The sequence below is a fragment of the Primulina huaijiensis genome, chromosome 9 (genome assembly GCF_012295235.1).
Source record: "Primulina huaijiensis isolate GDHJ02 chromosome 9, ASM1229523v2, whole genome shotgun sequence".
Taxonomy (NCBI): Eukaryota; Viridiplantae; Streptophyta; class Magnoliopsida; order Lamiales; family Gesneriaceae; genus Primulina; species Primulina huaijiensis.
In genome coordinates, this window is record NC_133314.1 from 22,781,714 (window position 1) to 22,809,593 (window position 27,880).

At 33.8% G+C, this 27,880-nt stretch overlaps 5 protein-coding genes across 11 annotated transcripts; 2 read left to right on the top strand and 3 right to left on the bottom strand.

The window, feature by feature from the left end:
* Positions 1–929: 929 nt before the first annotated feature.
* LOC140983779 (vesicle-associated protein 4-1-like) lies at positions 930–3,564 on the top strand. The gene is made up of 7 exons (XM_073450909.1): positions 930–1,279; positions 1,852–1,922; positions 2,106–2,187; positions 2,344–2,462; positions 2,800–2,877; positions 3,026–3,145; positions 3,237–3,564. Exons 1-7 carry the CDS (start codon positions 1,009–1,011, stop codon positions 3,333–3,335), a joined length of 840 nt encoding a protein of 279 aa, XP_073307010.1. The 5' UTR covers positions 930–1,008; the 3' UTR covers positions 3,336–3,564.
* Positions 3,565–5,219: 1,655 nt separating this feature from the next.
* On the bottom strand, positions 5,220–8,640 carry LOC140984389 (uncharacterized). The gene has a single exon (XM_073451779.1). It carries the CDS (start codon positions 7,371–7,373, stop codon positions 5,649–5,651), a length of 1,725 nt encoding a protein of 574 aa, XP_073307880.1. The 5' UTR covers positions 7,374–8,640; the 3' UTR covers positions 5,220–5,648.
* Positions 8,641–9,745: 1,105 nt separating this feature from the next.
* On the bottom strand, positions 9,746–17,694 carry LOC140984388 (external alternative NAD(P)H-ubiquinone oxidoreductase B2, mitochondrial-like). 7 transcript variants are annotated; one of them, XR_012176605.1, is made up of 13 exons: positions 17,543–17,694; positions 17,318–17,432; positions 15,756–16,032; positions 14,098–14,304; positions 13,582–13,832; positions 12,912–13,134; positions 12,691–12,795; positions 11,746–12,027; positions 11,531–11,652; positions 11,281–11,400; positions 11,083–11,199; positions 10,895–10,976; positions 10,128–10,518 (listed from the first exon to the last, which is right to left on the bottom strand). XR_012176605.1 is itself a non-coding variant. In XM_073451778.1 (12 exons), exons 2-11 carry the CDS (start codon positions 17,395–17,397, stop codon positions 11,112–11,114), a joined length of 1,755 nt encoding a protein of 584 aa, XP_073307879.1. In that variant the 5' UTR covers positions 17,398–17,432; positions 17,543–17,694; the 3' UTR covers positions 9,746–10,073; positions 11,083–11,111. The 7 variants fall into 7 exon arrangements, 5 of the variants coding, with proteins under 5 accessions (XP_073307879.1, XP_073307877.1, XP_073307878.1 ...); XR_012176606.1 differs by having other exon boundaries at positions 10,895–10,982; XM_073451778.1 differs by lacking the exons at positions 10,128–10,518; positions 10,895–10,976 and adding an exon at positions 9,746–10,073.
* Positions 17,695–19,264: 1,570 nt separating this feature from the next.
* LOC140983991 (putative FBD-associated F-box protein At1g61330) lies at positions 19,265–20,848 on the bottom strand. The gene is made up of 3 exons (XM_073451134.1): positions 19,952–20,848; positions 19,687–19,851; positions 19,265–19,616 (listed from the first exon to the last, which is right to left on the bottom strand). The coding sequence occupies exons 1-3, from the start codon at positions 20,846–20,848 to the stop codon at positions 19,281–19,283; spliced, it is 1,398 nt and encodes a 465-aa protein (XP_073307235.1). The 3' UTR covers positions 19,265–19,280.
* A 3,666-nt stretch (positions 20,849–24,514) lies between these two features.
* LOC140985346 (uncharacterized) lies at positions 24,515–27,807 on the top strand. Its single transcript, XM_073453178.1, has 7 exons — positions 24,515–24,684; positions 24,916–25,001; positions 25,500–25,621; positions 26,436–26,581; positions 27,017–27,164; positions 27,242–27,401; positions 27,490–27,807. Exons 2-7 carry the CDS (start codon positions 24,989–24,991, stop codon positions 27,579–27,581), a joined length of 681 nt encoding a protein of 226 aa, XP_073309279.1. The 5' UTR covers positions 24,515–24,684; positions 24,916–24,988; the 3' UTR covers positions 27,582–27,807.
* The last annotated feature ends 73 nt before the right edge of the window (positions 27,808–27,880 follow it).

Below are 27,880 nucleotides of genomic sequence, written 5' to 3' on the forward strand. Positions count from 1 at the left end.
AATATATTTTGTTGCTAAATTGTTAATAAATGTTATGATTTGGATATAATTTTCACGAATGTAATACTTTTTTAAAAAAAATTATTTTATATTTACTAGAGTGGGTCGTTAGATGTTCTGCAGTTGGAGGAAAAAAACATTTTATATTCCATTCTCCGTCATGCGCTTCTCCGACTGCAGAACATCTAACGACCCACTCTCCCCCATGTGCGCTTCTCGGATGACCGACTGACTGGCGTGACTTATTTTTCGATATTCCCGTATATTCTCGTTTTTTCTCGCACTTTATTGTTTTTGCACATTTTTTTGCGAGTAGTGCTTAGATCTTTTCTTCTTGTCGAGGTTAGAGATTTGTGCGAAGTAACAGCAAAATCTACTTCATTTATCAGCAACCTTTAAAGCCAAAAAGAAATGGATCGTCCAGGAAATTGTCTTCCGATGGTCTCCTTTCCTCGCCTCTTCCTTCTAATAAAGAGATAACAACGTAATGAAATTCCATTAGAAACTGTTGTTTATAATGAAAAAATAGAAAACAAGAAGTTCACATATGAGGAGTAATTTTGTTAAATTTGCTTCGTATTATAGATATGTTATGTTATACATACGATTATGTATTGCTTTTGAGATCACAAAACTATATCAAATATATTTTTGAAATTAAAGATATTTGCGATAATTTTATAATATAAAAGTAACTTATGACCCTCGTTATACATATTATAACTCAAATAATATCTTTTGTGAATTATATTTAGAGATGGAGCAAGTGGTTACTATAATGATGTCAATCTCAATAAAATAGAAAGAGATAAAGATAGATTAAAGTTAAGTTTGATCAACGAACTAACAAAAAATTACAAATGGCGCTGGTTTTTTTGTTTTATTAATTAATTAATTTAAATATCATAAATAAATCGGCCGTTGTAAACTTTCCCAAACCAGCGATTATCCCACAAGGCACCAACTCCAAGAGCAGAAACCCAACCCCCTCCTCCGTCCAACTGCAACATGGCAATCACGGTCGACAAATCGCCGTCGACGGACGGAAAAGTATGGGGGATGTTCAAGCTTCCATTCCGAAATTCGCCGTCGACTACGACGTCATCTTCGTCCAATTTTGCTCAATATCAGCAGAATTACGGTAATGGAAACAGTGCTACTCAATCGCAGGTGGAGGCATCTGGTTCTCAAGGAAGCTCGGTTTCTTCTGTGGCCAGATCTGTGCTCCTCACACGACGTCGTTTGAAGCTCGATCCCTCGAACAAGCTCTATTTTCCTTGTACGGTCGTTTCTCTTTTTTCTCATCCTCTATCTATCTATGTACTCCTGTGATAAATTGTCATCAATCAGCTAGTAACTAAAACACTATAACATACTNTGTGCTTCGTCAAATTCTACTAAGCTTGATCTGTGTTTTCTTTCGGTGAGTATTCTGATTTGATGTTGCCTTAGTACTTTAATAAATGGTTGATCTGATTATATGGGTTATGTTGGAAGATATTTGATTTTTTTTATGCGTAGAGGTTATGTCCAAAGAAATTATACTGAAATTTTATGCTCATATCTGCTTCTTTTCTGATTTTGATTATATTGAAAAGTGAGAGTGATTGGGAATAAAATAAGTGAAAAACGTTAAAATTTGCTTCCTTTCCTGATATGTTAGCTGGATATTGGTTCTCTTATGTATGGGAAACGAGATCCATTGATGTTAGTTGGAGATTGGTGGTCTAGGGATTAAGATCTGTTCTGCCCACCTTTATCACACTCGGGGTGATGCAATTGCTGGTGTTTTTCCAATGCTCTGCACGCCAAGACCAGATTATCTTAGTTTTGTTTCTTTAACTCTTGTAGATGAACCTGGTAAGCAAGTCCGAAGTGCGATCAAAATAAAAAATACAAGCAAGTCGCATGTAGCTTTTAAGGTATGCCAAGCATTTGTTAATTTTGGTCTATTCTCCATGTTTTTTAAGGTTGATATAGAATTTTTTATTCGTCTATGATTTCCGATTGGCCTTTTCAGAGATTTGATATCATATGCCAACTTAGATGTAATCAAAATTCTTCTTCTGACTGTTGTTTATTGTTGGTTGCTTGGTTTGTCCTAGTTCCAAACAACTGCACCAAAAAGCTGTTTCATGCGTCCTCCTGGGGCCATTCTTGCTCCTGGTGAGAGTATCATAGCAACTGGTGAGTTTTAATCATAGGATTTTGCACTTATTCTGTGTCAAAATTTAAATCTGCATAACTTATTGTGGCAAAGATGAGGATACTTTGTTTCAATCCCTTCAGGAAAATATTGACTGGTGTATTTTTGTTTTTCTTTGGCCTCGATGTTTTTATTAGTGTTCAAGTTTGTCGAGCACCCAGAAAACAATGAAAAGCTGATGGACCAGAAAAGCAAAGTGAAGTTTAAAATCATGAGCCTAAAAGTGAAAGAACCAATGGACTATGTACCTGAACTGGTTTGTCCAATTCCTCTCTTATTTGTATGTTTGCTTTGTTATAGCATCAGATTTGGTTTGTAACTGACTAACTTCGAACATGAATTGGCTGTTCCCTATTGTTTCATTGTATTCCTAAGTGGATTTGGACCAACAGATGGAAATTTTTGGTTTTATTAAAAGCTATTGAAAGAAAGAGTTAAGTTCTTCTTTAAGAATCTCAATTATTTCATCCTTGAAAATGCATAGACGCTGGTGGTAAAGTCTAATTGGTTATGGAGATTTATATCGTGGCTGTATGTCTGTTTGAAGTTTATTTCTTTGTGTTATGATATCTTTTAATTTTGTTTTGATTTAGTTCGATGAGCACAAGGATCAAGTGTCTGTGGAACAAATACTTAGGGTTGTGTTTCTAGATGTGGAACGCCCCAGCCCTGTGAGTGAAGATTTTATTTTGGCTCCTCAGCGCTATGCAACTATGCACATATCGTTTGTTTCAGTGTAGACTGAACTTTGTTTGCTCACATTTCTTTTAATCTAGTGCTTCGTGGAAAGACTGATCGATGTTTGTTTTGTGTTCAAAGGCTTTAGAGAAATTAAAGCGCCAGTTGGCTGAAGCTGAGGCTGAACTTGAGGCTCGCAAGAAGCCTTCTGAAGACACAGGTCCAACGTTTATCGGAGAAGGGCTCGTCATTGATGAATGGGTTAGCCTTCTTATTTTGCCGTTTCTTTTTGTAACATGTATTTATTTTGGTTTCTATCTTATTACTCTTCTTCCTGGATTCTGATATGTAGAAAGAAAGAAGAGAAAGATACCTAGCTCGACAACAAGTGGAAGAGAGATTCTTGAAAAGCATTTTATTTTGGCTGGATATTAATGTGCTGTGCTTTTGATGGATGTCCTTTGTTATTTAACAGCTGGTATGTTGCCAAAGGGGTAAATATCAGACGTCTGACTCATCTGCCATTATCACTGATGGCGTTAAACCCGTAGCTTGAGGTAATATGTTCGAGGCTTATTGCTTATAAATATATGTAGATATGTGGTTTTGTTTCTTTGAATGAGAGAAATATTTCACTATCCTTCCGCGTTTTATATGTCATGAATTTGTTTTGTAGTCCAGATCTTCTTTTGCGATTATTGTTTGATCTCATATTTAATGTACAATGAATGGCATTTCTGTTTAAAATAAACCTAATATAATGCACTGCATTGACATTTGAGATGAAATACAGTTAAGACCCGGATTGTTGGGTTTGAACCGCGACGCATCTGATGATCCCACAAAGTGTTCCATGGAACTCCCAGTCTGGCATTGCTGGACTTGATCAGATGTGGGTCATAGATGATAAGATTATTTATTTGCTATGGGTTTTTTTATTGACTCATATTGGAGATGACACTTAAACTTGCGCATACAGATTGATAAATCCAACACTGAGCGAGCTGCTAACATGGTAAGTTTCAATTATCCGCTTAAAATAGCATTGGCGCATTAGTTGCTTAAATGAGTGACTCATAAGGATACTACTATATTACTATTTACCAAAGAAGGGAGTGACCACTCTTTCCACTTGACAATCTCTGCGTGAAAAGTGGTTATGTTATATCAGAAAACGATGCTCGTCTGCAAATATAGCAATTAAAATCGATAGGTTACCTGAGTTTCAATTTGGGTCAATTCGGGTAAACTAGAACCCAATCCAATTTTTTTGGGGGTCAAATTTCGGTCCAACCCAAATCTGAAAACCCCAACTTTAATCCGATAGTTTACATGTCTACTCCTATGATTTGAAGGATCGAATTCATTAAGATAACACAAAAAGTTAAAGTTAATCATAACTATCTCGATATAGATAAAATAGTAAAATATAATGTTACGGTTTAGATCATATGCATATAGTATGTATAGGTATTTTACTATATAGACGCTATTTGTTATTTCTTACAATTTCACAAAAGTAAGAAAATGACAGCTCAACGAAAATTCGAAACTAGGTATTGATTCCATGACAATTCATCATCTCTATTCTCTGCCCGGAATTTATTTCCTTTATACATTGTTAATTTTTTTTTTTTTGCCTTATTTAAAATTTTGTTTCTGTAGACATGCTGGTGTAATGAATGTACACATACATTGAACTGTTGAAATCGCATCATAAAGGCTCTGCAGTCATGATTCATGAAACTGACTGTACTCTCCTAAATGAACCACATTTAGACAATACAATCATGCAATAATTTGGGAGGTGGAATATAATTTTTTTTTAAAAAAGATTACACATAATATGTCAAAAGTTATATTCGGAAGAGAACATTTAATCAACCAGGAAGCTACATCGTGTATTTTATTATCTAATGCGAGTCTTCTTCTTAGACATTCCCCTACTGTTCGATTGATTGTGCTGTCACGGAACTAAAGAGATGGGAAGCCGTGGTCCATATTGCATTATTCCCATCATTTAATTCGAAGTCTTACCGATTATTTGCTCACTTTTCTCCACAAATCTAGCAGGATGAATTAACCAAGAATACTCCTCTCCTTCCTCACATTTTTTTATTTCTTTCAAGATTTACATTCTATTTTCCAAATGGTAATAGCAATATACACATAATTATCTCTACAAAAATTCTCATTCTTCAACAATCCTTTATCTCATTTCCCATTTCAGCCCAAGAAAATATACTTTGCATCTTCAATTCCATTCCATGAACAGAATAAATATTTAATTTTGAGTGAGCAATTAGCAGATGAGGCCAAAAAGGGGCAGGAAAACACAAAATTGCATGACATAGAGAAAAGACGAGCAAATTAAGGATAGACGTTAGATCAGCTATCAGACTCTTCTTTTGTATGCACGTAAACCCGTCCAAATATTGATGTCTACGTCTCACATGCCCATCTCTATTTCACGCCATCCATCCCCATGTGCAAATGGGCTCCAAACAGCACCCCAAAATAAATAGATTTTACCCTAGTGCTGTAAAAATTTTGGTGATACGTACATCGACCATCTGCTGTGATTTTATTGACTACTAATGGTTACAAGGTCAAAAATTGTAGAAGATAATCGATGGTCCTTTGTTAATGTTCTAAATGCTGACATTATTAGACAAAGTCGATTGCTGTATAAGAAGTTGCGAAGATTTACAGAACAAAAATCCATCGAAACATGATGAAACATTGGGGTTGGGGAGGATAAGATTCAAGAATGCCAGATTCCACTTAAGATGCTGCGGAATCTATTACTAGTCAATTTTCTTACAATCTTTTTGGCATCTGATACTTCAGCTTCAGCAAGCTTTTCAATGTTCTTTAAGTAACCTGAATCGAGAATCTTTTTTCTTGCAGTATTGCTACTTGTTAACAGCATCAATATTGAAAGCAGCAGCTCCTTGTTACCTGAATTGTCCTCCCCAGGATCAAGCATTTGCAGCAGTTTCCCAACATTCTGATCATTCTGCACGAATTTCTTCCGGTTTTGAGGCAGAATTACTATGTTGGACAGTGTCTCGGCTGCCATTTCACGAATTTCGTATGATTTTGAATCTAGAAATTTAACAAGAACTGGCATGAACCCTGCATCTCCCATTACTTTCCTGGCTTCCTCTGATGTCCCGCACAGCCAAAATGCTGCCTTTAAGGCAAATTCTTTCACCGAAATCTCCCCATATCGAAGAAAGTAAAGAATATGATCCACAAAACCATAATTTATTAACAAACTCAATGAATTCTCAGATGAAAAATATATGTTCACAACCCCTCTAAATGCCACCTCTCTTGTTTTTGTTAAATACGATGATTTGGGATCCAATATGCACACGAATGTACGAATTCCGCCTTCTTGAATAATCAACTTCCGAGTAGATTCATCTCCATTGACCATAGTCTGCAATAAATCAAGAGAACGCATCTGTATCACCTCAACTTTACACTTTGCTAACCTGACAAAAACAGAAACCGCCCCTTCCTCAATCATAAACCTCTTAATTTCTTCAACCCCGACGAGATTTTTCAACACCCCACATGCCAAACCAACCAATTCGTTTCCACCTCCTGCATTATTACCGCAGATCTTTAACAGAGCAGTTACTCCACCATGCGCAGAAACAGACCATGCATTATCCGAATTCGCTGTCACCTTCATCAAACACCTTGCTGCAAGTTCTTTACTCAATTCACTCCCGGAGACAAGAACTCTGATTAATGGAGCAACTATCCCTGCGACAATTAACACACCTTTATGACACTCAAACCCTGATATCAAGGACACAGCTTTAGCAGCCTCTTCTTGGATTTCCCAGTCTTGGAAATCAAGAAGATTCACAAGAAAACTTGTAAAACCATCAAGCTCCAACGCTATCTTTACATATCTCTCATCTTCTAGAATAATTTCATTGAACTCAACGAGGGCTTGTTTCTTCATTTCCCTGCTCCCTATTTTGAGCCGTGAGAGTAAATCGGTGATATAAAACTTTATATCATCCCTTGAAGCCGAGACACTAATTGGCCTCGACACAACCAACGCATAGCTCTGCCTAAGCAATCCCACAGCATAAATGTCAGATAGACTCTTCACATGAGCATCCAATCTCGAGGAAAGAATATCAAGATCGCTTTGCATGAGAAGCTTCCCGCTGTAAGAAAGCTCCAAACACCGCTTTAAAAGCTCGTCACAGTCCTCGAGGGTTGCTAGAATTGACTCTACAGTAACACGGAGTGACAAGTTCTCGCTGGATTCACAATTTTCAATGGCGGTGAGGTTGGACAAAAGCTCTTCGAGTTTATTTCTTACAGACTGCCATTTCACAGCAAAGACTTTGATTGAATGAGAAAGGGAAATCAACGAAGAGATGAGTAGAATTGCCTGCTGCAATCTTGGCTTTCGTGCGGTTGGTTGAGCGAGTGTGCTGTTACTTCCGCCACCCATCTTTTCTGAATCTCACGGGTTTCGAAGATAACTCATTTACTGGGAATGTTCCAGATTCACCGGCGACCGAGATTCCAGATTCCGGCTAGTTGGAACTTGAGGCAACAGGGGATGGAGAGAGAGTGATCTTCTAATCATGATTCCGAGAACTCTGTCCAATTAACAGGTCTTAACTTACCGAAATATTCTTACATAGATGGTGGATGGCAGGGCTATTATGGTCATTACATCAGATAATGGTTCTCTGTCAGACCGTGGCGAACGGACAACCGCTTTGAGTCAATTGCTACCTCTCCTTTTCTTTTATATTTTATTTTTTATTTTTTAAAACAATAATATTGAGTTGCTATTGTTTCACGGATTACTTGAATTCCCCAATTTTATTCCTGTGAACAACCGAAGTACAGTGTCGGAATCTAGGCTAGGCTAGGCTTCGTGACGTGCATGTCTGAGCATTACAAAATCTATTGTTAAGGGAAGAATATGGATCTTTAAATTTTTTTAATTTATTTTTTTTACTCTTATAAACCACATCTTTTTATAGATTTTTCTACCACAAAGAAAGAAAATAGAGACGTGTTGTTATTATTATGCCTAAATTCCCTGTTTATTTCGAAGTAATTTTACTCACATATAGCTCGATAACCATCACACGAGAAAAGGGGAAAAAATCACTTAGATGATCCAACAGATGGTAAGAGGAGCGATTCTATCAAAATCAAAGGTAAAAAATTTACGTGTAATTTTCATTAAATTTCAAATTTAATCAATCCTAATTTCATGGAGTCACCCCTCTAAAAATTCTGAGTTAACCCCCGAAAGGAGTAGCTGGCTAGCTAGCTCAGGGGAAAGGGTACGCTAGCATATACATTGGCATGATCATTACAACAGAAATAACGTGTTGTCTGAAAGAAAGTATATAAATCACCGAAAGAGTTGGGCCAATTAAAGTGTTATGTCTCAGTACAATTCATAACATGACAAAATGCCCATAATTTTGTGTCTCACGTACTGTTATTTTATTACATCTTGTTTCGATGTGTAAGCTCATGTTTTAAGTCATGCCAAGTAATTTGTGGCAGAAATTCCGTGCGATAAAAATGAAAATTAAATGGGGCGGTAACTATATAAACAAAGGGAAAAAAGTAATATTATAGAAATCGCATACATGCATACATTATTTTTGTTTTCCCTTTTAAGTGAGAGCATCAACAAAATTCATTTTGTTAGATTGAATTGGTTGTCACGCTGCTTATAGAAGAAAGTATACCATTAATGGTGCAAATGTTCTTGTTTAAAGCTCGTCCAGTGTTCGGTAGATATTATTAGAGGTATTCAAACTTCGGATAAAACCGAAAAAACCGAAAATCCAAACCGAAAAAACCGAACACCGAACCAAACCGAAAGCCGAATTTTGTAATTCGGATATAATTGTTAAAACCGAAGTTTATTTGGTTCGGTTTCGGATTATAACCGAAAAAACCGAAATTTCATTAAATTAATAATTTTTTTATATTTTTATTTATATTATATATTTTGATATGATATTTCGTGAATGAAAAACCATTTTGATCAATTTTTAGATGATTGTTGTTTGTTTAATTAATTTAGATCTTATATTTAAATATTTTACTAAGTAAACAGGTAGAAAGTTAACATATTATATTTTACAATATATTTATATTATTAATTTAAATAATTATACCAAAACCGAATTAACCGACCGAAATAACCGAACCGTTTTGGTAGAAAACCGAAACGAACCGAATAAAAATGGTTCAGATATCGGATTATATATTTCTAAAATCGAAAACCGAAAAAACTGAAATAAAAAACAGAAAACCGAACCGACCGATGAACACCCTTAGAAATGATAACGCATTCAAGCCTAGGGGATAAGCTCGGCCTATTTTCGATAGCTCATGTGAATTCAAGCCCAATATCCAGATAATTCCAAGAGGTCATCTTAAGGGGTAAGGCTCATCAGAAGGTCATCTCATTCACCTGGATTCGTCAGATCGTCTAAGGACCCACCCAAGACTCCATTTATCCAAATTCGTCGGGAGGTCATCCCAGCCGATATCCCATACTTCCACAATCTTGTCGATCACCAAGAAGTGGCCGAGCTCCCGAGCAGACCTCCCATCATGGTCCGAGCCGACCGCACAAAATATATTATCGCATCGATTGAGAAGGTCTAAGCAGACCTCTCGAGCCAAGCTCTCATAGAAATCCGGGTATTAGACGAGCTCATGATTACATCGGAGAGCTCTCACTCAAATATATTAATGGGTAGCTCGCAGAGATTTAATTTAATATTATCTAAGATTCTGAGAATCTAGTGTCCTACTACAGAATCAGGACTCTACAAATGAGAATTCAGAGTCCTACAGAATCAGGACTCTACAAATACCAGAGTTTTAGTCGTCAAAAATTTCAGTCGCATAAGGACTTTTCTCTTATAAATACCAGGTTTCGGTCATTGTTTATTTTATTCTTATATTAACTCATTATAGACACACAATATTCTCTATGTTTTCTATTATCTGACTTGAGCTTCAGAGATATTATACCGGAACAATCGTCCAACTCCTTTCTAACGTTCTTGTTTGTACTTGCAAATTCCAAAAGTCCAACCCGATCTTCCAAAGCGAGATCCGACCTCCCAGCTACTCTCGCGATTTTCGTCAACATCATGATCTATACATGAACGAAATACCTTTGAGTGAAGAACAAGTGATAAACATACAGGCAACAAATACCTTCGCTCCAAGAATAAAAATGGTGTGTGCAACAAAATCATGTGTATCCACAAAGAAGTACGTTGTGTATACATGTTCTTCACGACGTTCGTGTTCATGTTTGTCTTCTGAATCAATGGTTTTCATTTTTTATAAAACTATATTTAGTAACATTTATACTTAAATAATGATTACAAAAACTTATTTTAAATATTTCTAAAATGTTTAAACAGTGTATTTAAAAACTGCAAATCTCTTAAAATAAACTCTTACAAATATTACCTTATAGAATGTTGGCTCAGTGCATGCTACATAAACAAATACCCCTCAAGCCTGCAACCATGTTTTCTCTTTGCCTTGAAATGGATCGAATTAAAATTTCCTGGCTAAGTCAAAACTCAAACCTAGACTTAGAAAGTTGATTTCATTTAGAGCTAAAGTATTGATTTTATCAATATCTGATTTAACGGTTTCATAGATTGGGAAGGAATAAAATTTACTCGAACCATTTGTACGATTAGTAAATAATTGGGCTTTGTAAATTGCGACAGCCCGTGACTTCGAAGATGAGACAGGTTCATCTGAATGGTTTAATTAACCGATGAAGGCAATATAATATACATATAAATGACCCTCTTTTATGGGTGGGCTACTCGGTGGAGTTAGGGTTACATTTAAAATTTGAGATTATTTTATTTGAATGAGAATAACTGTTCCTTTTTATCAACGTGCCAGTCAATCCATCCAGACACATTAACACGACGGGGGAAAAGTGAGTACTAGATCAAGAGTAAAGCCGCCGCTAGAAATTATTGACACACACGCTCACATCTAGCTCCAAAATTTGGCGCACGTAGTGGACCTTCACCTCCGCAAAAACATTATTGACAAGTCAAGATTGTAACAATTTAAAATATGCTGCGCATGCCATGGGTTTTTGAAAGAAACACAAGCCATGTGGTTCTTACTTGAAACAAATTTAGAACCTGAAAAAGCTTTAAATGCAGCTCGAGTCTCGTCCAAAAATGAAACGCCTTCCCCAGTCTGATATGACCAGTGCTCTTGTTCGCCAACTGACTAATTTGCTGTATAAACAGAATTCGTTTTATCATTCATATTTTTCACAGGTAACCTAATATTTCAGTAACAAGAAGTATAAATCTCACCTTGCATAAACAGAATACCATAGCCATTGAGTGCTGTGGCCAATTGAAACCCAATCTCCAGGAAGCTGGGCCGCAGTCTGCTCCCCTCCCAAAGGAGCAAATTGTCCAAAGTGCTTGTACCTTTAACGATATCAAGGTATTAGGATGAAAGCAATACATAAAACTATGTGATCATATAATAAGGCCATTATGGTCTAACTGAATAGCCATTTGTTTGTCAACCTTAAAAGGATATTGAGTCAGGTTGTACCTGAAGGGGCGGAAACGGTGCCGTCCTTCACCCCTAAAGCGAATCGGACCTTCTGGACTTTTCTCACACTTCTCCATGCGGTTGAAGCAATCAGAAAGATAGGATCCCTGCTGTGCTGCAACCTGCAATGACATCAAGAAAGCATAACAGTTACATCACATGCATCCATCTAATTGCTTTAAAAATACAGCCATAATGTAGTATATAACCAAAACCTGAGCAGTTGCTGGAAGATTCTTCATTTGAGAATCCACCTGAGAAAATGCTAACTTGAACTCTTCAAGGTCTATTTCAACTGATTCCTTGACTGCATCCCCTTCTGAATCTTTCAGCAGATCAACAAAAGTATGCATTTGTTTGCTTTTCATTGATTTCAAATATAGTCCTACTTGAGGGTATCGTTCGCATACATCGTTAAGAACTTTTTGGAATTCCTTAACTGTCAGTGTGCCAGAGTTGTCTGTATCCGCTTTATGAAATATAGCCCAGATATCTTCCTAAAAAGATAAACAGATTGATTTAAGAAAAAAGGAAACTAATCTATTAGAACAGTAAAATCAAATTATTTTAGCTTAACTGACACAAAAAAGCCAATGCATGAGACAAACTCAAACTACCAGAAAAATTTCTGGTCATTATTGGGTCACTTAAGTATAACTACACAAGCATCTTGACATATGAACAGTTATTCTTATATATATGATGCCTTGTAGTCTGAAACTGGAGCCCACAAAGATTCATAATGCACTTCATGGGCAGGCTTGAGTAGTACGTAGCAGAAATGTACCCTAATCTGAAACCAGTCAACCCCACCAACTATTATTGTAGTTACTGGAGGCTTGTCTTGTCACCAAACTTCAACTTTCAAGACCCTGAATTGAATATTATATGATCCATTAAACTTCCACTCCGTTGCTGATGTACTTTCCAAGTTCAGCAATGAGCTCAAACAGTCTTGAAGGAAGTAAATGAACATACTTGGAAAGCCAACTCAGGTTACTCAGAGTATGAGAAAAACACGCTCCATCATATGATTTGCAGTACAAGATAACGGAATATAAGATGCCACCACAACAAAATACTTTGTGGTAGCTTAAAAAACAAAAAAAAATACTGTGTGGCAGGTTAATCAAAAGAATAAATTGATAGATAATAGATACCGTGACTTTGCGCTGATTGATTGTGGCACAATCTCCAAGAGCATATATGTTGTCACATCCTTCTACTCTTAACCACTCGTCAGTTGCTAGTGCACGTCTGTTAGTCTGGGCAAGCAAACAAGGATCTTCATAAATTTCAACAAACTCAAATATAACCAACTCACAACTGACCATGATCAACATAGAATTGAATATATGCACAACTCTCGACACAAATTTACCTGACCAATTTGCTTCATAAAATCCATGATAACAGGGCGGGTTCCAATACCAGTCGACCAGACAACCATGCCATAAGGTATAGTGGATACTGACCCACCATTCTTAATTTCCTTGGTGGAAATTTCTTTATCTGATACATTTACGACCATTGCCCCAGTTTTCAAATTGATGCCATCTCTCTGAAATTTTTCCTCGGCAAAAGTTGTAATTCTTTTGTCAAACCTGAGAATAATGTAGTGTAGTGCTAAGCTTCAATAAACAATTATGGTCCCACAAAGTTGGCACAGAAAAATTGTTTTATTCACCAATTGTGCAAGTTTCCGAACTTAAGGGAGTTCAATGTTTCAGGCAGAAACATCAATGCAAAGAATCAAACATTTCTGGATAGGGAGTTGGTTTTGATCACATCAGAACAAGTAGCAACGAAGAAGAATGTCAATATTGGTAGTAGATTTGACGATGGATACCTAAGTAGTGAACTCTGTTCAAGACTATTGCTGGTTACAATCTACAATTGCATTCAAATTTGCCCATTTATTGATCAATCTTGGCCCATCGAATTTATACATTAAGTTCTTTGAGTTTCTAATGAATTGTTACAAGTCAAGAACAGTCGTGCTACTATAACCTAAACTCAACTCACCAAAACACTGTGAACAAGAAACTTACATGTTTAAAATATGATCTGTAGCTTCGAGTAGTGTTATCTGAACTGTGTCTTTAAGCTTTGGATATAGTTTAACAAGATCTTCCCTGACGTAATCATGAAGCTCTGCTGCAAACTCCACACCTGTCGGACCTCCACCAACAACAACAAAATGAAGAATTTTCTTTCTTTCTTCATCACTTAGATTAGGTAAACTAGCCCTTTCAAAGCAATCAACAATAGTCCTACGAATCTTTTGAGCATCTTCTATTTCCTGCATGAGAAGCAGTTTCAAGAACTAAGTTCGCAAGGATAAAGGCGCCTTGTATAACAATCTTCATACCCCTGACATTGGGATGGTCCAATTGCATGTATTTTTATGCAACACAGTGAAATGACTAGGTTTCCATTCGGGTCAAGGGCTAATAAACCATACTTATATTCATCAATTTAAACGCAAAGTGAAAATCATCTTCTGTGCATGACAGAAGGATTATCATAGACATAGCAGTAGGTGAGAGTAACTCTGAAGATGTTACCTTTAAAAAGTGACAATTTTCGGCCACACCAGGGATATTAAATGTATTTACACGGGCTCCAATGGAAATCACAAGGTAGTCATAGTCCACAACAATTTCCTCAGTCTCATTAGGATTGTGACACAAACTAGATCGACAATAAACTTTCTTATTTTCCGCATCAATCTTGTAGCACTCTGCTTCCCAATAATGAACATCTATATTTTTCTGCCAAAACATAATTTACATCATGCAATGACTAAAAGCTAAATAATTACAATAACTTAAAATGCCATTAGCTATGCCACTAAAAAATTTCACATGAAGTCACCAACATCGAGGTGGAATTTTTTCATGTCTATAGCTTGACTTAACCATTTGGCATAGAAGGAAACTAAAGATTATTCATGAATTTGAAGCGGGTACTTAACTAGGAATTTCAATTTGGGAGTAAAATTAAATTTTTTTAATAAAATAATCATAATTATTAAAGGAATATATATATATATATATAGATATATTTGGGAAGGAAACATTCTGAAAAAAAAATTGCTTTCAAGATACAATATTAATTTAATACAATAGAAAATAAAAAAAAACCTTTTGTTTCAAGATAATCACCTGAAAATAAGAGCATACAATACCAAAGTTTCCATGACATTACGCTGTTCCATAGCAATCAAGTCTCAGAAAAACGACAAGAAATGGTACTTAAGTCATTGCAATGCAATTAGTAAAATAGAAATTTAGAGATAAACAAATATTATATAAAAGCATTATTCATCAAGCTATTTATTATATTTAGGCATTTTACTTACGTACAATATGTTGCCCAATTATTGCTAATAAATATTCGAATCTTTTAATATTATGTAATTATATTTCTAAACATAAAATTAAGTTTAATCATTCCAAATATCTTACCCGTCAACTAAAAACATAATTTATCCGCCGCACATATAACATATGTTACATAGAGCTAAATCACAATCATATTACGGAAAACGCAAACATACTAGGGAAAAGAAAGAGAAAATATAAAATCTAAGATAAAATAATGACAAACATTTAACAGAAACAACAAAATATCTTAGATTGCAGTCTCAAGTGGAAAGACTAAATATTTTAAATACAAAAAGAAGTTGAAGAATTAAAAAGAGCAGAAAAGATAGACAAACTGAAATATGATAAAGAAACGGGAGAGATGAAGAGGAAAGTGGACTGTGGGGATTGGGTACTCAAATTGTATGGAAGTTGGACTTGTGGGAGTCAGACTAGTGGAGTAACAAAAGAGAAGTTTTTAAGAACTTGGAGGGATAATTTATCCATTCTGGGGAGGAAAATCTTACAATCTAAAAAATAATACATAAACTTTAAATTTCCATAAAATAGAGGGAGGCTCGGTTGTAACCTCCCTCCATCTCTTATTCGAAGTATGAAGTATCAGAGATACATTACAATACATATCATAGAGCCATTAATTATGAACTCAAAGAACGACAAAACACCAAGTAGAACCTGATACTTTGATCAACTGCTTCCAGCATAAAGTTAAGGCGCTTTTCACTTGAAACTTATTTCAGTGAAAACGAAAACACAGATATTTGAAGGAAAATGATTTAAAAAATTATGTTTCAGGAGAAAAAGAAGATTTGCAATGCCCCTTTTATTATACTAACCTTTCTCACAATGTTGCGAATCGGTTCAACGATGCTGCGAGGTTCCACAGTGCCACATGTAACACTAGGTAGCAGTGGGGTGAATGCAAAATAGTTACGTGGGGATATCACCTGAACATCATATGAGGGGTTTTTAAGGTTCTTTAAAAAACTTGTTCCAGCCCACCCAGTTCCAAGAACAACCACTCTCTTTTTCTTGCTATCAGTCTCAGCTGAGCTGACAATATTCCCTCCATTCCCAGGATTAGCATCAGAATATGCCACAAGGCCCCCACCACTGCCATTGAGTTTAAAAAATGGAATGCAACTAAGTTTCCAAATTATCTTCATTCTATTCAATGTCAATAGGTACTGGTTCACCTTAAAATTTTATCTATGTGTCAGGTATAGTTCAAATTATTTTGTTTTAAAAATGTATTTCAATTTGTAGATATTAAGATGAACAGTTATGGCAGCTATTATAAGACTAATACCAACAAAAAATGCTGTCCAAATATGTTATTCATGAGCTTACATTAAGTTGCTGAATATGCATTCGCACGACATCAAGGAAATATCAACTTCTTTCTTTATCACAACATAACTGGTAATCAGATAAATCTTGTCGAGAATACAAACTAATTTATTTATTTGAAAAGGAAGCAACAAAGAAATGTGTGTTTCATCAGTCCTGAATTAAGTATATTGAACAAATAATTGTCTCTAACTTCCAGAAAACCTCAGGCAACTAAAACTTTTCTTTAAACTTTCATCACTCATATCTGGACCATATAGCTTTACTAAGAAACAAGATGAAACCAAATTACTTAACAGGCAGATTTATTGTAGATCAAAAGAAATAAACCATTTATTTCCACACCGCGACAGTGATTTAGATGAAACATTCTGCTTCGACAACTAATAACTGATTTCCATAATATAGGCGAGAGATCATGGGTTCTAAATCGAGTTGTAACAACCCGATCCTAGGGTGAAATACATATGAGTAGGTCATTTTCTTAATTAAATAATTGACCGAAGATATTTTACAAATTTTCTCACCCGATCCCTTACTTTTAAAAAAAGACCGAGAGATGAATTTCCTCATACTGGTCAATTATCGGGGTATTTTGTTTTTAACTTTGGTCAACTATTTAATTAAAAAATGACTTACTCGTGTATATTTAACGTGAGAAGGTCATTTTCTTAATTAAATAATTGACTGATGTTATTTTACAAATTTCCCCGTCAATTGTCATGGATCTAAACCAGTTTACCTGCTATTGACGCTAATTAAGTCCTGTAACAACAACCAATTCCATCTCCAATTAACCTTAAGAAACTAAGCACCTCAGTCCATAAGTTGTTCACTCAATTTCATTAATTGTTCAGCGTCCAACGGGCAAAATTGTGCTCCCGAACCATCTATCACAGCTTAAACATAAATTTAACCAAAATAGAACTATATTGTCTAATAGAAGAAGAGAATAACAATAAAAGGAAGAAAATCAGAAAGAACTTAAACAGCACCAAGCTCAGCAAAAAGAAAAGAAGAATCAGACAAATAACAGATCAGCGCTCACCTGACGGTGAAAACAATCAACATCTTAGCCAGCGAAGAATTCTCACGGAAAGTTCTAGTAATTTTCTGAGAAACCGTCATTTTCCGCAATTTTTCCTCGTTTAACTTGAGGTCACCTGGGAACAAAAACACGAGGAAAACAATAAAGTAATCTAATCTAACACTCCAAAAGAACAGATAATTTCATAAAGACAATAGGTGCCAGGACAGGGAAGAAGAGGTTTACTTAGAGAGAGGAATAGTATGTGCTAATTTCTGTGTTCTCCTTTCTTCTTTGGCGGGGTTTGAACTAAATGGAAATGAGGAACTTCCCAAATACGTGGGAAGTGGGTGCTAAAAGCGTGATCGTGTACGCTGTACTCGCCCATTGATTTTAGGCTTTGCGTACAACAAGCAACGAGGGGTGCTCCTCTCTTTTCTAGCTTGGTAGATGTTAATATGCCGAGTGATGAATTACAATATATNATTTATATAATTATTATATTATATAAAATGTAAAAATAAATAAAAATATTTATTTGATGGGACGGTGAAATGAGATAACGATATGGTTTAATATTTTTATATATTGAGGGCAATTAAGTCATTTGTGTTGTTTTTATCGTTAAATTAAAATTATCACATGTCATAAAAGGGACACATTATCCTTTTATAAAACTATTTATCACGCTTTCTAAAAAAGTACCAAACGTGAGACAAGGAGGATTATTTATCAATCCCTCTCTTATCCCATGTACCAAACTATACCAATATATATAAATAATGTGAACAAAAAAAAAATTTTTACTTGGGGATTGATTTCAGGATACACATCTATTATTAGATTTATTTTTATATATAAAATAACATTTGCTTTATATTATACCAGTGAACTACTATTATATATATGAATAATGATCACGATTATTAATAGGTCGAGTTGATTCATAAAATAAAATAATGATTATCATATATATGAATCATGATCTTAATCATTCATAGATACAGATGATTTATAAAATTTTGTTATAGATTTTAATTATTATTTGGATAAAGATAATATAATTATATTAAATATGTGATTTGGAAAAAAAATATGTGAGTTTATTAGCTTTTAAAGTGGATTATATATTGTATTTATGAGTAAATTATATAAAAAATATTATTTATCTAAATGTATGATATTTTCGTGAAAACTAATATTTTCCATAAAATCAGATGAGTAAAAGTTTCAATAGTATAGATATGGAGTAGAACTACACTTTTTAGATCGGGTTAGAGTTAGATTAAGTACGTACACGTTGTCTTCTTTAATTTATGACAAAAACTTGTGTGAAACGGTCTCACGAGTCGTATTTGTGAGACAGATCTCTTATTTGGGTCATCCATGAAAAAGTATTACATTTTATGCTAAAAGTATTACTTTTTATTGTGAATATGGGTAGGATTGACCCGTCTCACAGATTAAAATCCGTGAGACGGTCTCACATGAGACCCACTCTTAATTTATTACATAACAATATTATACAATTGAAACTATAACTTTTTATTTTACTAAGATGAGATAGGGTATTTAATTATTTTGCGATAGATTAGGTTATGTATGTATATATTGCTAGATACCCATTCCAAATTTCAATAACTTTGATAATATTTTTAGTTAACTTGTTTACAAGAAAATCAAAACAATGCAAAAACCACAGTATACATGAAAATTACATACAATTAGCTCGTGTGAACCAAAAAAAAACAGAAAAATCAAAACGTAGCCGACCAAGTCAAGGATTACTTCAACCAAACAAAAGTCAAACTAAGCTTATGAACTCACAAAGATTTCATATAAAAATACAGTTTTCAATAGTTCAACACATAATCAACCAAGTCAGAGATTCAATCAACCAAGTAAAAGATTCAATCAACATACGAAGAGAAATGGAGAAAACAATACAGACCTCAACAAGAGTTACATCAACATAATGAAATTGTCATATAACCTTCGAACGTACACTTGGGAATATGCCACTTTTATCCTTGATATACTCGTGTATCTCGATTTTAGCATTTGTCCATATCCCCCTTGCAATCCATTCCGGCGTGATTCTTACTGTATCCATATCATTTCTTGCTCCAACAATTTCTAGGCTTCGTAAATATGGGGCATTTTTTAAGAATAGCCTGGCCATTGATACATGCATCCCCTTGAGAGTAAAGCCCTTTATTTTGACATATCCGAGGAATGGAAATGTTGGGCCAAATGACATAAAAAAATTCTTCCCATGATGCTCCCAAAATACACTCTCCGCAAAAGCATATTTTCCAAGCTGCAAAATAGAAAATCAATTAGAAAAATGATTTTAGAAATTGTCAAAAATTATTATTTTCGTAAATTACATCAATTAAAACCCTCTCAACACATGGGCATTTCTTGAGAAAAATGGCAATATCAAGAGGGTTAATGTGGCTATCTCCTCCAACAAACAACTGAAATTCTTTCAATTTCCAAAGCAAAAAGTCCATTCCCTCATATCCATGCTTCCCAAACCTCGCACAAAGTGCCTGAATATCGATTTGGCACACAGCAATTATTTTTAGTATTTAATATAAGAAATATATGAAAAGAGATTAATAAATTTAAAATACCATAATAAATTTATACCTCAAGAAAAGTATGGTTGACAGCGAGCGTTGTGACATTAGCAAGAGCATTGATCACATTGTTTCTATGAGGAAGCAACTGGAAAGCTCGGGGAGAAGTAATATTAAGGACTACATCACTCAGATCCGGCAGATCACTCTCAAATTTGAACTCGCACATTTTGCCTTCATAATGAATTGAATGAAGACTAGGTGCATTAATCCTCATTAACAGAAGACCGGTACAGTTTTTCACAACCAACACAGTAAACCCTTTTAAATCTTGAGCCAAAATCTTCAAATTGTAAAGAAATTCGCAATTTGTCAATTCTAAGGTCCTTAGCTTTAGACAGTTTGAAAATATTGCTTCCAATGTAAAGGAGGGGACTCTAACATTTTGCAACGTTATTTGCTGCAAAGGGCACGAACCATCTGGCGTAGGTATGAAATCTAACTCACATTTATTGAGTTTCAAAAGTTTTAAATTCTCAATATTTGTAAGGAAAAAACTTAGCATGTAGGTTTGCTCCGCTACGGTGAAATCTAATTCTAACTCAGTTATTCCACATTGAATTGCCTTGTGTACCCAATTCTGCACCAGATCGATTTGATCCGTTGGATCAAAATATAAAGAAAATCGGTGCATGTTTTTGTCGGAAAAATTGAGCATAAAATTATTAATAAATTTTACGAATTCTTCTTTTGAAAATTTCCTTGAAATCTCTTTTGTGAAGGAGAGGTCGCGGCATAATTTCCAAGAATTCACAAATCTTTTTGATAAGATAGATAGACAAGCCGCATTCTTGATCGGCAAATGAGCCAAGATTTCTTCAATGACTTCTTCAGGGACATAAAAATATTTGGTTCTCTCTTGGCTTGATGGTGAATTTGTACGACTTCTTACTTCTTTAGAAGCCATTTTTTAAATGGTGAAAGGAAGAACTACTATATGGTTTTATTTTGGGTTGATCTGCTGAAAAGAACTGTAATGAAATGCAATACCTCTTTGGTGGGCATTTATAGGAGGTGAGACGGCAAGATTAGGTTTTTGAAATTGCAAGAATCATTCAGATTTCGTAGAATTTGATTTAATCTTATTTTCCTTATAGGATTCCACTTTGTACTTTAGGCAAATTGGATTATATGTTATACATCTACCATAGAAACCATAATTTCAAATTTTTTTAATAATCTCAATTTATAATTTTAAAATATAGTTTACAATTTTGAATAGAGCAGTCAAAGAACTTTGTTAGAAAAAATGAAAAAGATAAAATGGAACTTAAAAAATCTTGAAACAAAAAATAACTATGATATCGATTCCAGATAACTAGTGTAAACGAAACATGCAATATCATATTTTAAATAATCAGCATAAAGGTACACACGTTGCGAGTTCGACTGTTCGTTATACATATTAACTATTCGATCGACTGTTCGTTATACATATTAACTACTAAAATTATCCTTATAATAAATTTTTAGTAAGCTATAAAAAAATTAATGGCAATAATTACCACTTAATTGGCAAAGTGAGATGGAGATTATGAGTAGAATTGGACATTGTGTGTAGTTTAAAAATAGGTACAAAATTACAATATAAACAGTTTTATTTATTACATCTTTATTATTAAGGTCTAATTTTGTAATACCACTCTTGATTTAGCAAATAATAAGAAATAATAAAAATATATAAGATAATTTTATTTTGGTACAGTAAATTGTCCAATTTATTTTATTTTGGTCCATTGACTAGTCCAATTTTTTTGTTTAATTGATTAAGTTGTCAAACATTGGTTTGGGTGCATCAAATTTTGATTCCATTTATTTCTGGTCCAATTACGTCAGCATTTTCGATTTTGGCTTCAGCAAATTTTCAATGTCATGCCGATATTTTCTAACGTTATATTGATATTCTCTGGTGTCATATCAGCTTTTCGACAAAATAAGATTAAAAACAAATAGAAATCCAAAGTATCACCAACTTTAGTTCAAAACTCAAAATATAACATGCTAGTGGAAAAAAAATAGATATGTAGCACTTACTATATATATATATCGTGTGTGCTGTAAACAAGTGTTGTTACAATTCGAAGAATCTATGTTGATAATCCCAACTACCACTGCCGTATATTGTTAATTCAAATAAATGTTATAATCTGAAGAATAATTGTGATAATCCGACTGCCATCATCTCTACTATTGATTTCAAAAATCATGTGGATAAAATAAAAAAAAATTAATAGAAACTAAAGTAGATAAATTTGTGGATTCTTGAAACAACGTTTTAAGTACAGTAAAACTATAAAAAAGAAATAAATGAGGAGGATGAAAAAAAATCAGACGTCTTGAGAACTAAAATTCCATCTTTAAATGGAAAAAATCCCACGAAAAAACAAATTAATTTTCACAAGAAAACAAAATTTTGTATTTTCATCACCTAATTGTTATAATGAGTCGAATATATGAAAAATTACAATTTTAGTTATATAAGTTTGTCTGTTTTTTGTTTTTGTACTTTAATTTGTCAAATTACTTGGATTTTTTTTCGTTCGCAACCACTAAATCCAATTAATATTATTTATTTTACAATGACATTCTCTTATGTGACTCATGCGATAAGAATAAAAGAATACTATACAGATTAAACTCTACCAAAATAAAAAATAAATAAAAATGACACTTTTTTCTTTTCATTTTGAAATATTTGGGGTTGTTATGATTTATTTGCTCATTACGTTTTGCTTATAATTTTAATATGTGAATATTGATTTTATTCTCACGACATGAGCCAAACAGAGTGTATCAGTAATAATTAAATTATATTTTATGTATTTAATGATTTTTATAAAAAAAAATTGATCAAAACAATAAAAATCTAAGTTACTGAATGAAAACCAACAAGATTCACATATAACACTATTATCTCAAATGATACACGACCAAAAGGACATCATTCACGGACATATGATACTGGAGCAAACATAAAATTAAATCTTGTAAAAATGCACAGAAAAGGTTTGAAGTATATATGGGAAAAATAGCTTCTTGAATGCTATATAACCCGAATAGTTGAATGTTGATCAGAGTCTCGACCAGGGTGATCCATCAATGAACCTCAAATATTCTGATAGATTTGTTGAATTTTGCACATATACATAGAGACCGAGCCAAAAGGAGCTGGTGGATGCGACTGTCTCCTTCAATTTTTTAATTTAATTGATTAAGGGTATAAGATTAATTAAATTTTTTTCATCTTATCTCCTAATATTTGTTTTGCCCCCTTAAATTTTTTAAAATTGTTTTTGGCCTCCCAACCTCTATGTTCTGTCTCCGTGCCTGTATATACATATATTTTTTATATCCTTAAATTTGGGAAAATTATTCACTACAATAGTGAAACATATTTAAGTACTTCTTGCATCGGAAAACATAACAATTAATTAATGAAAAACACAAGTGAATTACTATGCAAACTTTTAATTCAAACAAAGATGACATTCCAAAATGCAAAGTACCAGAAACGTAAAGTTCACAAACTCCAAGGAACCTCAAAAAATTTAAAAACCAGAGAGAAACTGGGTTTATTCAAAATTCTTGAGAAGGCAACGGACTATCATTAAAAAAACTAGTGAAAATTAAGATTTTTCTATATGATTTTTTAAATAGTTATATTGAAATAAAAACTTTATAAATAAATTATATCTATATGATTTTTTACTAATTAATTAGATGATTATCTAAGTAAGATAATTTGTAGTATTTTTAACTTCTGTTTTTTAATAATTATTTTTTTTATTATGAATGAAACGATTATATCAAAGTTTTTTTTTTAAAAAAAAAAAGTTATTTTAAGAATAATTTGATTATTTAATAAATTTACAAATAAACGATAAATAACTGAAGTATCTTAATAAATAACTAAAATAATTATATTTTATATTTTTATTATTTATAAAACTATATAGATAAATTTTGTATTTTATAAATAATATTATTTTTATATTTGATATAAAATAAATGATTTATTTAAAGTAATTACATAAATATTGTAAATATAATAGAAAGGATTACTCTTTTATAGTTGAATTTAAATTTGATGAGTTAGAGATAAATTTGTTTTTATGCAAAAAATTTATTAAGTTTGTATTTGATGCTCAAATTATTCTTTGTTAAAGTCATTAATTAGATATGTAAACGAGTCGAGTAAAGTCGAGCCGAACATTTTCAAGTTCGAGTTCGGCTCGTTTAAGAAATATATAGACTCGAGCTCAGGTCATATAAACAAGCTCGAGCTCGCGAGCTTACTAGTCGAATACTATTAAGCTCGAGTTCAACTCAATTAAATTGTCGAGCTCGATTCGATAATCTTCACGAACGATCTCGAACGAACTTTTTATCAAGTTGAGTTTCGAATAGCTCGCGAATGACTTGGTTTGTTCACATCCATATCATTGATGCGAAATAAAATCAAATGATGAGTTGGAACACAACTGTAAATATTTTTGGAAAAATTATGTTGAAATTTCCATTTTCTTTCCACAATTTATATTTGGTGCCTAACTGCTTATGTGTGTGTGTATANATTATCTGGTATCTCGTCTGTGCACTTTTCCTCTCCCGTCACCCTCCCCCCGTGGCGCTCCGTCTTTTCGCCGTACTGACATCAATTATTCTATTAAGGTTTATAAATTGATTTCTTCTGATTCGATCAGTAAATTATCAGAAGAAATCAAGATCAGTTCGTCCTGAAAGGTTAGACCTTCGTTTCAAGAAACAGCAATTAATGAGAAGTGAAGTGATTATTACTCCTTTTTGTTTATGTTTCTTTGACTTTTGAGTTTAAACGTGGGTTTCTCTCTTTTAATTTATTTTTTATTGTAATTGTGGGTTTTGGTGAGGATTTGCTCTTACAATTGTAATCGATTGATATACAATTGTGAACTCAGGGCTTCTTCTGATTTACTGCAATGGCTAATTTTACAGTTATTTCCCTTTTTAACAGAAGGACTTGTCGATATCTGAAGTCATCCAGCGGGTGTAGAACAATCAGAACTTGATGGATGACTGGGGTAATTTAAGTCGATCTTATCTGAATGTCAAAGTTTGTATTTTTGGGTCATTATTTTTCTTAATAGTTCCCTAAACTATCATCTGTGCTTTTTCCTCCCTAAACGCCCCCCCTCCCTCGGCAACTATTTAGGGTGTTTTTTTGCAAAGATGTTTTAATATATAAAGGTTAAATATACTAGAGAAAAAAATTTCTAGACAATCTACTTTATCTTGTAATTGTAGCAAAATATGTGCATTAGACAAAAGCCGGTAAGTTTAGTAATTTTTCTTGTTTTTCCTGTTGATTGTATGGGCCAACGATCAGTAGTAATAAGTCAGCTGAAGTCCCTCTGACCTATTCATGTCATTCTTTGGACTGCAAAAGTATATATGAGGTCTCCCTCTTTTTTACCACTTATTGATTATTGATTTCTGCAGTGACGATGATAAGATCCATCCTCATCAGTTTTCTTTAAATGAATATGATAGCAGTTTATTGACGATTTTTGGTCTTTCAGAAGATGAAAATGTTCCAGATCTTATAAAAAAGGAGCAGCCGAAGAATAATTGGGATGATGAAGATTTGGAAGATGACGACGTGAAGGACTCCTGGGAAGATGATGATGATAAGCCTGCTGTGGTATATTTTGTTATGTGATACATTTTTAAACAATTTTAAATGTTGATGAAAAGTGATATTATTATTTTGTTTTTCACTCAATTCATGATGTGCTATCTGACACTTGTATATCCATTATTTTATTAGTGATGTATGGATTGTGGAATTACACTTCTGCCCTCATCATTGATGGGTAAGGTTGTGCGTTTGGTAATTCTATATGATTTTTGTTCATGTAAAAGATGCAAAACGTTGATTAAAAAATAGTTATATCAAGACACTTGCTTTAGTACGAAGTTGAATTTACAGGGTATCTTTTGATTAAATGCAATGGAACAATGCTAGAAGAGCACTTTGTTACTTCCTGTCGTTGGGGAATGTTTTGATTAAATGCAATGGAGTAATGTTAAATGTGCACTTTGTTGCTTCCTGTCATTTCATAAGTTCTGATTGTGTTTCAAAGATAACATCTCTCGATGCAAACCAGTGACTTCAGATGCTGCATGTTGGTATACGTTTTTATGGCATTTTGCTATGACTTAAGATTATCAAATATATTGGTGTCTCAACGTGTTTTTGTCCAATGTCAAGATGTGATCTTTAACTCCTTTTGTATTTGCTTGATTAGAAAGTTATTTATGTTGGATATAACATTTGTGGGGACATTTTTAATATAATATGTCATGTCAATTCATACTTTGTCGTGAATCATTTGAGAGGATACATTACGAATATAAAGTTCTCATGGTATACTATGATGTTGGACTATTTTTAGTGCATGTTTGATGTATTGACCCATTGAATTGGATTCTCTTTCACTGAATGATTTTGTCAGGCACCTAAAGCTGAGCCTACTCCTGAAAAGGTCCCTAAGAAGGCACCATCTAAATTGGATGAAAAGAAAGGGAAAGTCATTGAGAAAGTTGTTGAAACTGCAAAGGAATCCTTAGATCCTATAAATGAAAAATTTCGCCAACAGAGGTATGGTTTTTCATATGTCAGTGTTGCAAGATGCTATGCTTTATAAAATCATCATTTGTAAGTTTTTTGGGGTCTAATGTTGACATTGGGGTGCAGCAAATTAGGCTGAACGGTTATCTTATCATTTCTGTTTCATTACATGTTACTAGTTCAATTGCCTGTCAGGTTGTCAGTCAGAGCCATTTATTTTCATGTCTACACGGTTGGAGATTGGGTTGTTAACATGCCTGACCTTCAGTTGATTTGTCCACTTTGGTCGGTTCACCCTTGAAGACTTTCATCATCTGCTGCATATATTATTTTGTCACAGTTCTAAGCCATTCATTTAATGCTTATTTCCTTTACTATTGGAACGGAAGGCATGGGTGTTGATATAGTTGACAGGACCTTTTTAAAAATTCTATGATTAAAAATGGGATATGATGGTTTTCACAGACTTGTTGAAGAAGCTGATTACAAGTCCACTGCAGAGTTGTTTGCCAAAAAGGATGATGAAAAAACACTCGATAATTTTATCCCCAAAAGTGAGAGTGATTTCTCAGAATATGCAGAACTTATCTCTCATACGCTTCGTCCATACGAGGTTTGTGATGTTTGCTTCATTCCTTTTCATTGATTTGCTACTTAAGAATTATAACCGTGTATTTTCTCATACGTCAGAAAAGTTATCATTATATTGGATTGCTGAAAGCTGTGATGAGATTGTCGATGAAATCTTTGAAAGGCGCAGATGCCAAGGAAGTTGCGTCTTCGGTTACAGCAATTGCAAATGAAAAAATTAAAGCAGAAAAAGAAGCTAATGCCAGCAAAAAGAAGACAAGTATACCAATTTTCAGTTGTTTGATTCTAATATTATTGTGATAGATAATGTGATCGTTTCTTTTAACCAAGTATTCTCTTGTTTATAGCTGGGAAGAAGAAACAGCTTCATGTTGGCAAAACAGATGATGAGGTGGTTGTCGATGATTATGATGGTTACGATGACTACGATTTTATGTGAGCAGGCTGTCATTCCCATATAGGAATCCGGGTAAAAAATTTCCATTACTAAAGGAGTCGGGCAAACACGAAAATGATTCCGCGGCTTGTTGTTTCCCTAATTCAGGAATGTTTTTTGAGTGTGAACTATTTTATTTTCTTGATGAACTAATAAGCATGTTTAGATCTTCAAATATGTTTAAAACTTCTCTTATTGGAGATTCATATTCATTTTTCTTTTTTGGGTTTTTGGCTCATCGAATACCAGAGGTTTTTACTTGATCTTGGATTTTCGTAATACCAAAGAGTGTCTGTGTTGGC

Coding starts and splice junctions, on each gene's coding strand:
- LOC140983779 (XM_073450909.1), top strand. CDS start 1,009: ATGGCAATCACGGTCGACAAATCGCCGTCGACGGACGGAAAAGTATGG. Junction 2,463..2,799: donor TGGACTATGTACCTGAACTG/GTTTGTCCAATT, acceptor GTTTTGATTTAG/TTCGATGAGCACAAGGATCA. Junction 3,146..3,236: donor GGCTCGTCATTGATGAATGG/GTTAGCCTTCTT, acceptor TCTGATATGTAG/AAAGAAAGAAGAGAAAGATA.
- LOC140984389 (XM_073451779.1), bottom strand. CDS start 7,373: ATGGGTGGCGGAAGTAACAGCACACTCGCTCAACCAACCGCACGAAAG.
- LOC140984388 (XM_073451778.1), bottom strand. CDS start 17,397: ATGACGGTTTCTCAGAAAATTACTAGAACTTTCCGTGAGAATTCTTCG. Junction 16,033..17,317: donor TTGATTGTTTTCACCGTCAG/GTGAGCGCTGAT, acceptor ACTCAATGGCAG/TGGTGGGGGCCTTGTGGCAT. Junction 12,796..12,911: donor TTATGAAGCAAATTGGTCAG/GTAAATTTGTGT, acceptor TTGCTTGCCCAG/ACTAACAGACGTGCACTAGC.
- LOC140983991 (XM_073451134.1), bottom strand. CDS start 20,848: ATGGCTTCTAAAGAAGTAAGAAGTCGTACAAATTCACCATCAAGCCAA. Junction 19,852..19,951: donor TCAACCATACTTTTCTTGAG/GTATAAATTTAT, acceptor ATCGATATTCAG/GCACTTTGTGCGAGGTTTGG. Junction 19,617..19,686: donor TTGAGAGGGTTTTAATTGAT/GTAATTTACGAA, acceptor TCTATTTTGCAG/CTTGGAAAATATGCTTTTGC.
- LOC140985346 (XM_073453178.1), top strand. Junction 26,582..27,016: donor GAAAAATTTCGCCAACAGAG/GTATGGTTTTTC, acceptor TGGTTTTCACAG/ACTTGTTGAAGAAGCTGATT. Junction 27,165..27,241: donor ATACGCTTCGTCCATACGAG/GTTTGTGATGTT, acceptor CTCATACGTCAG/AAAAGTTATCATTATATTGG.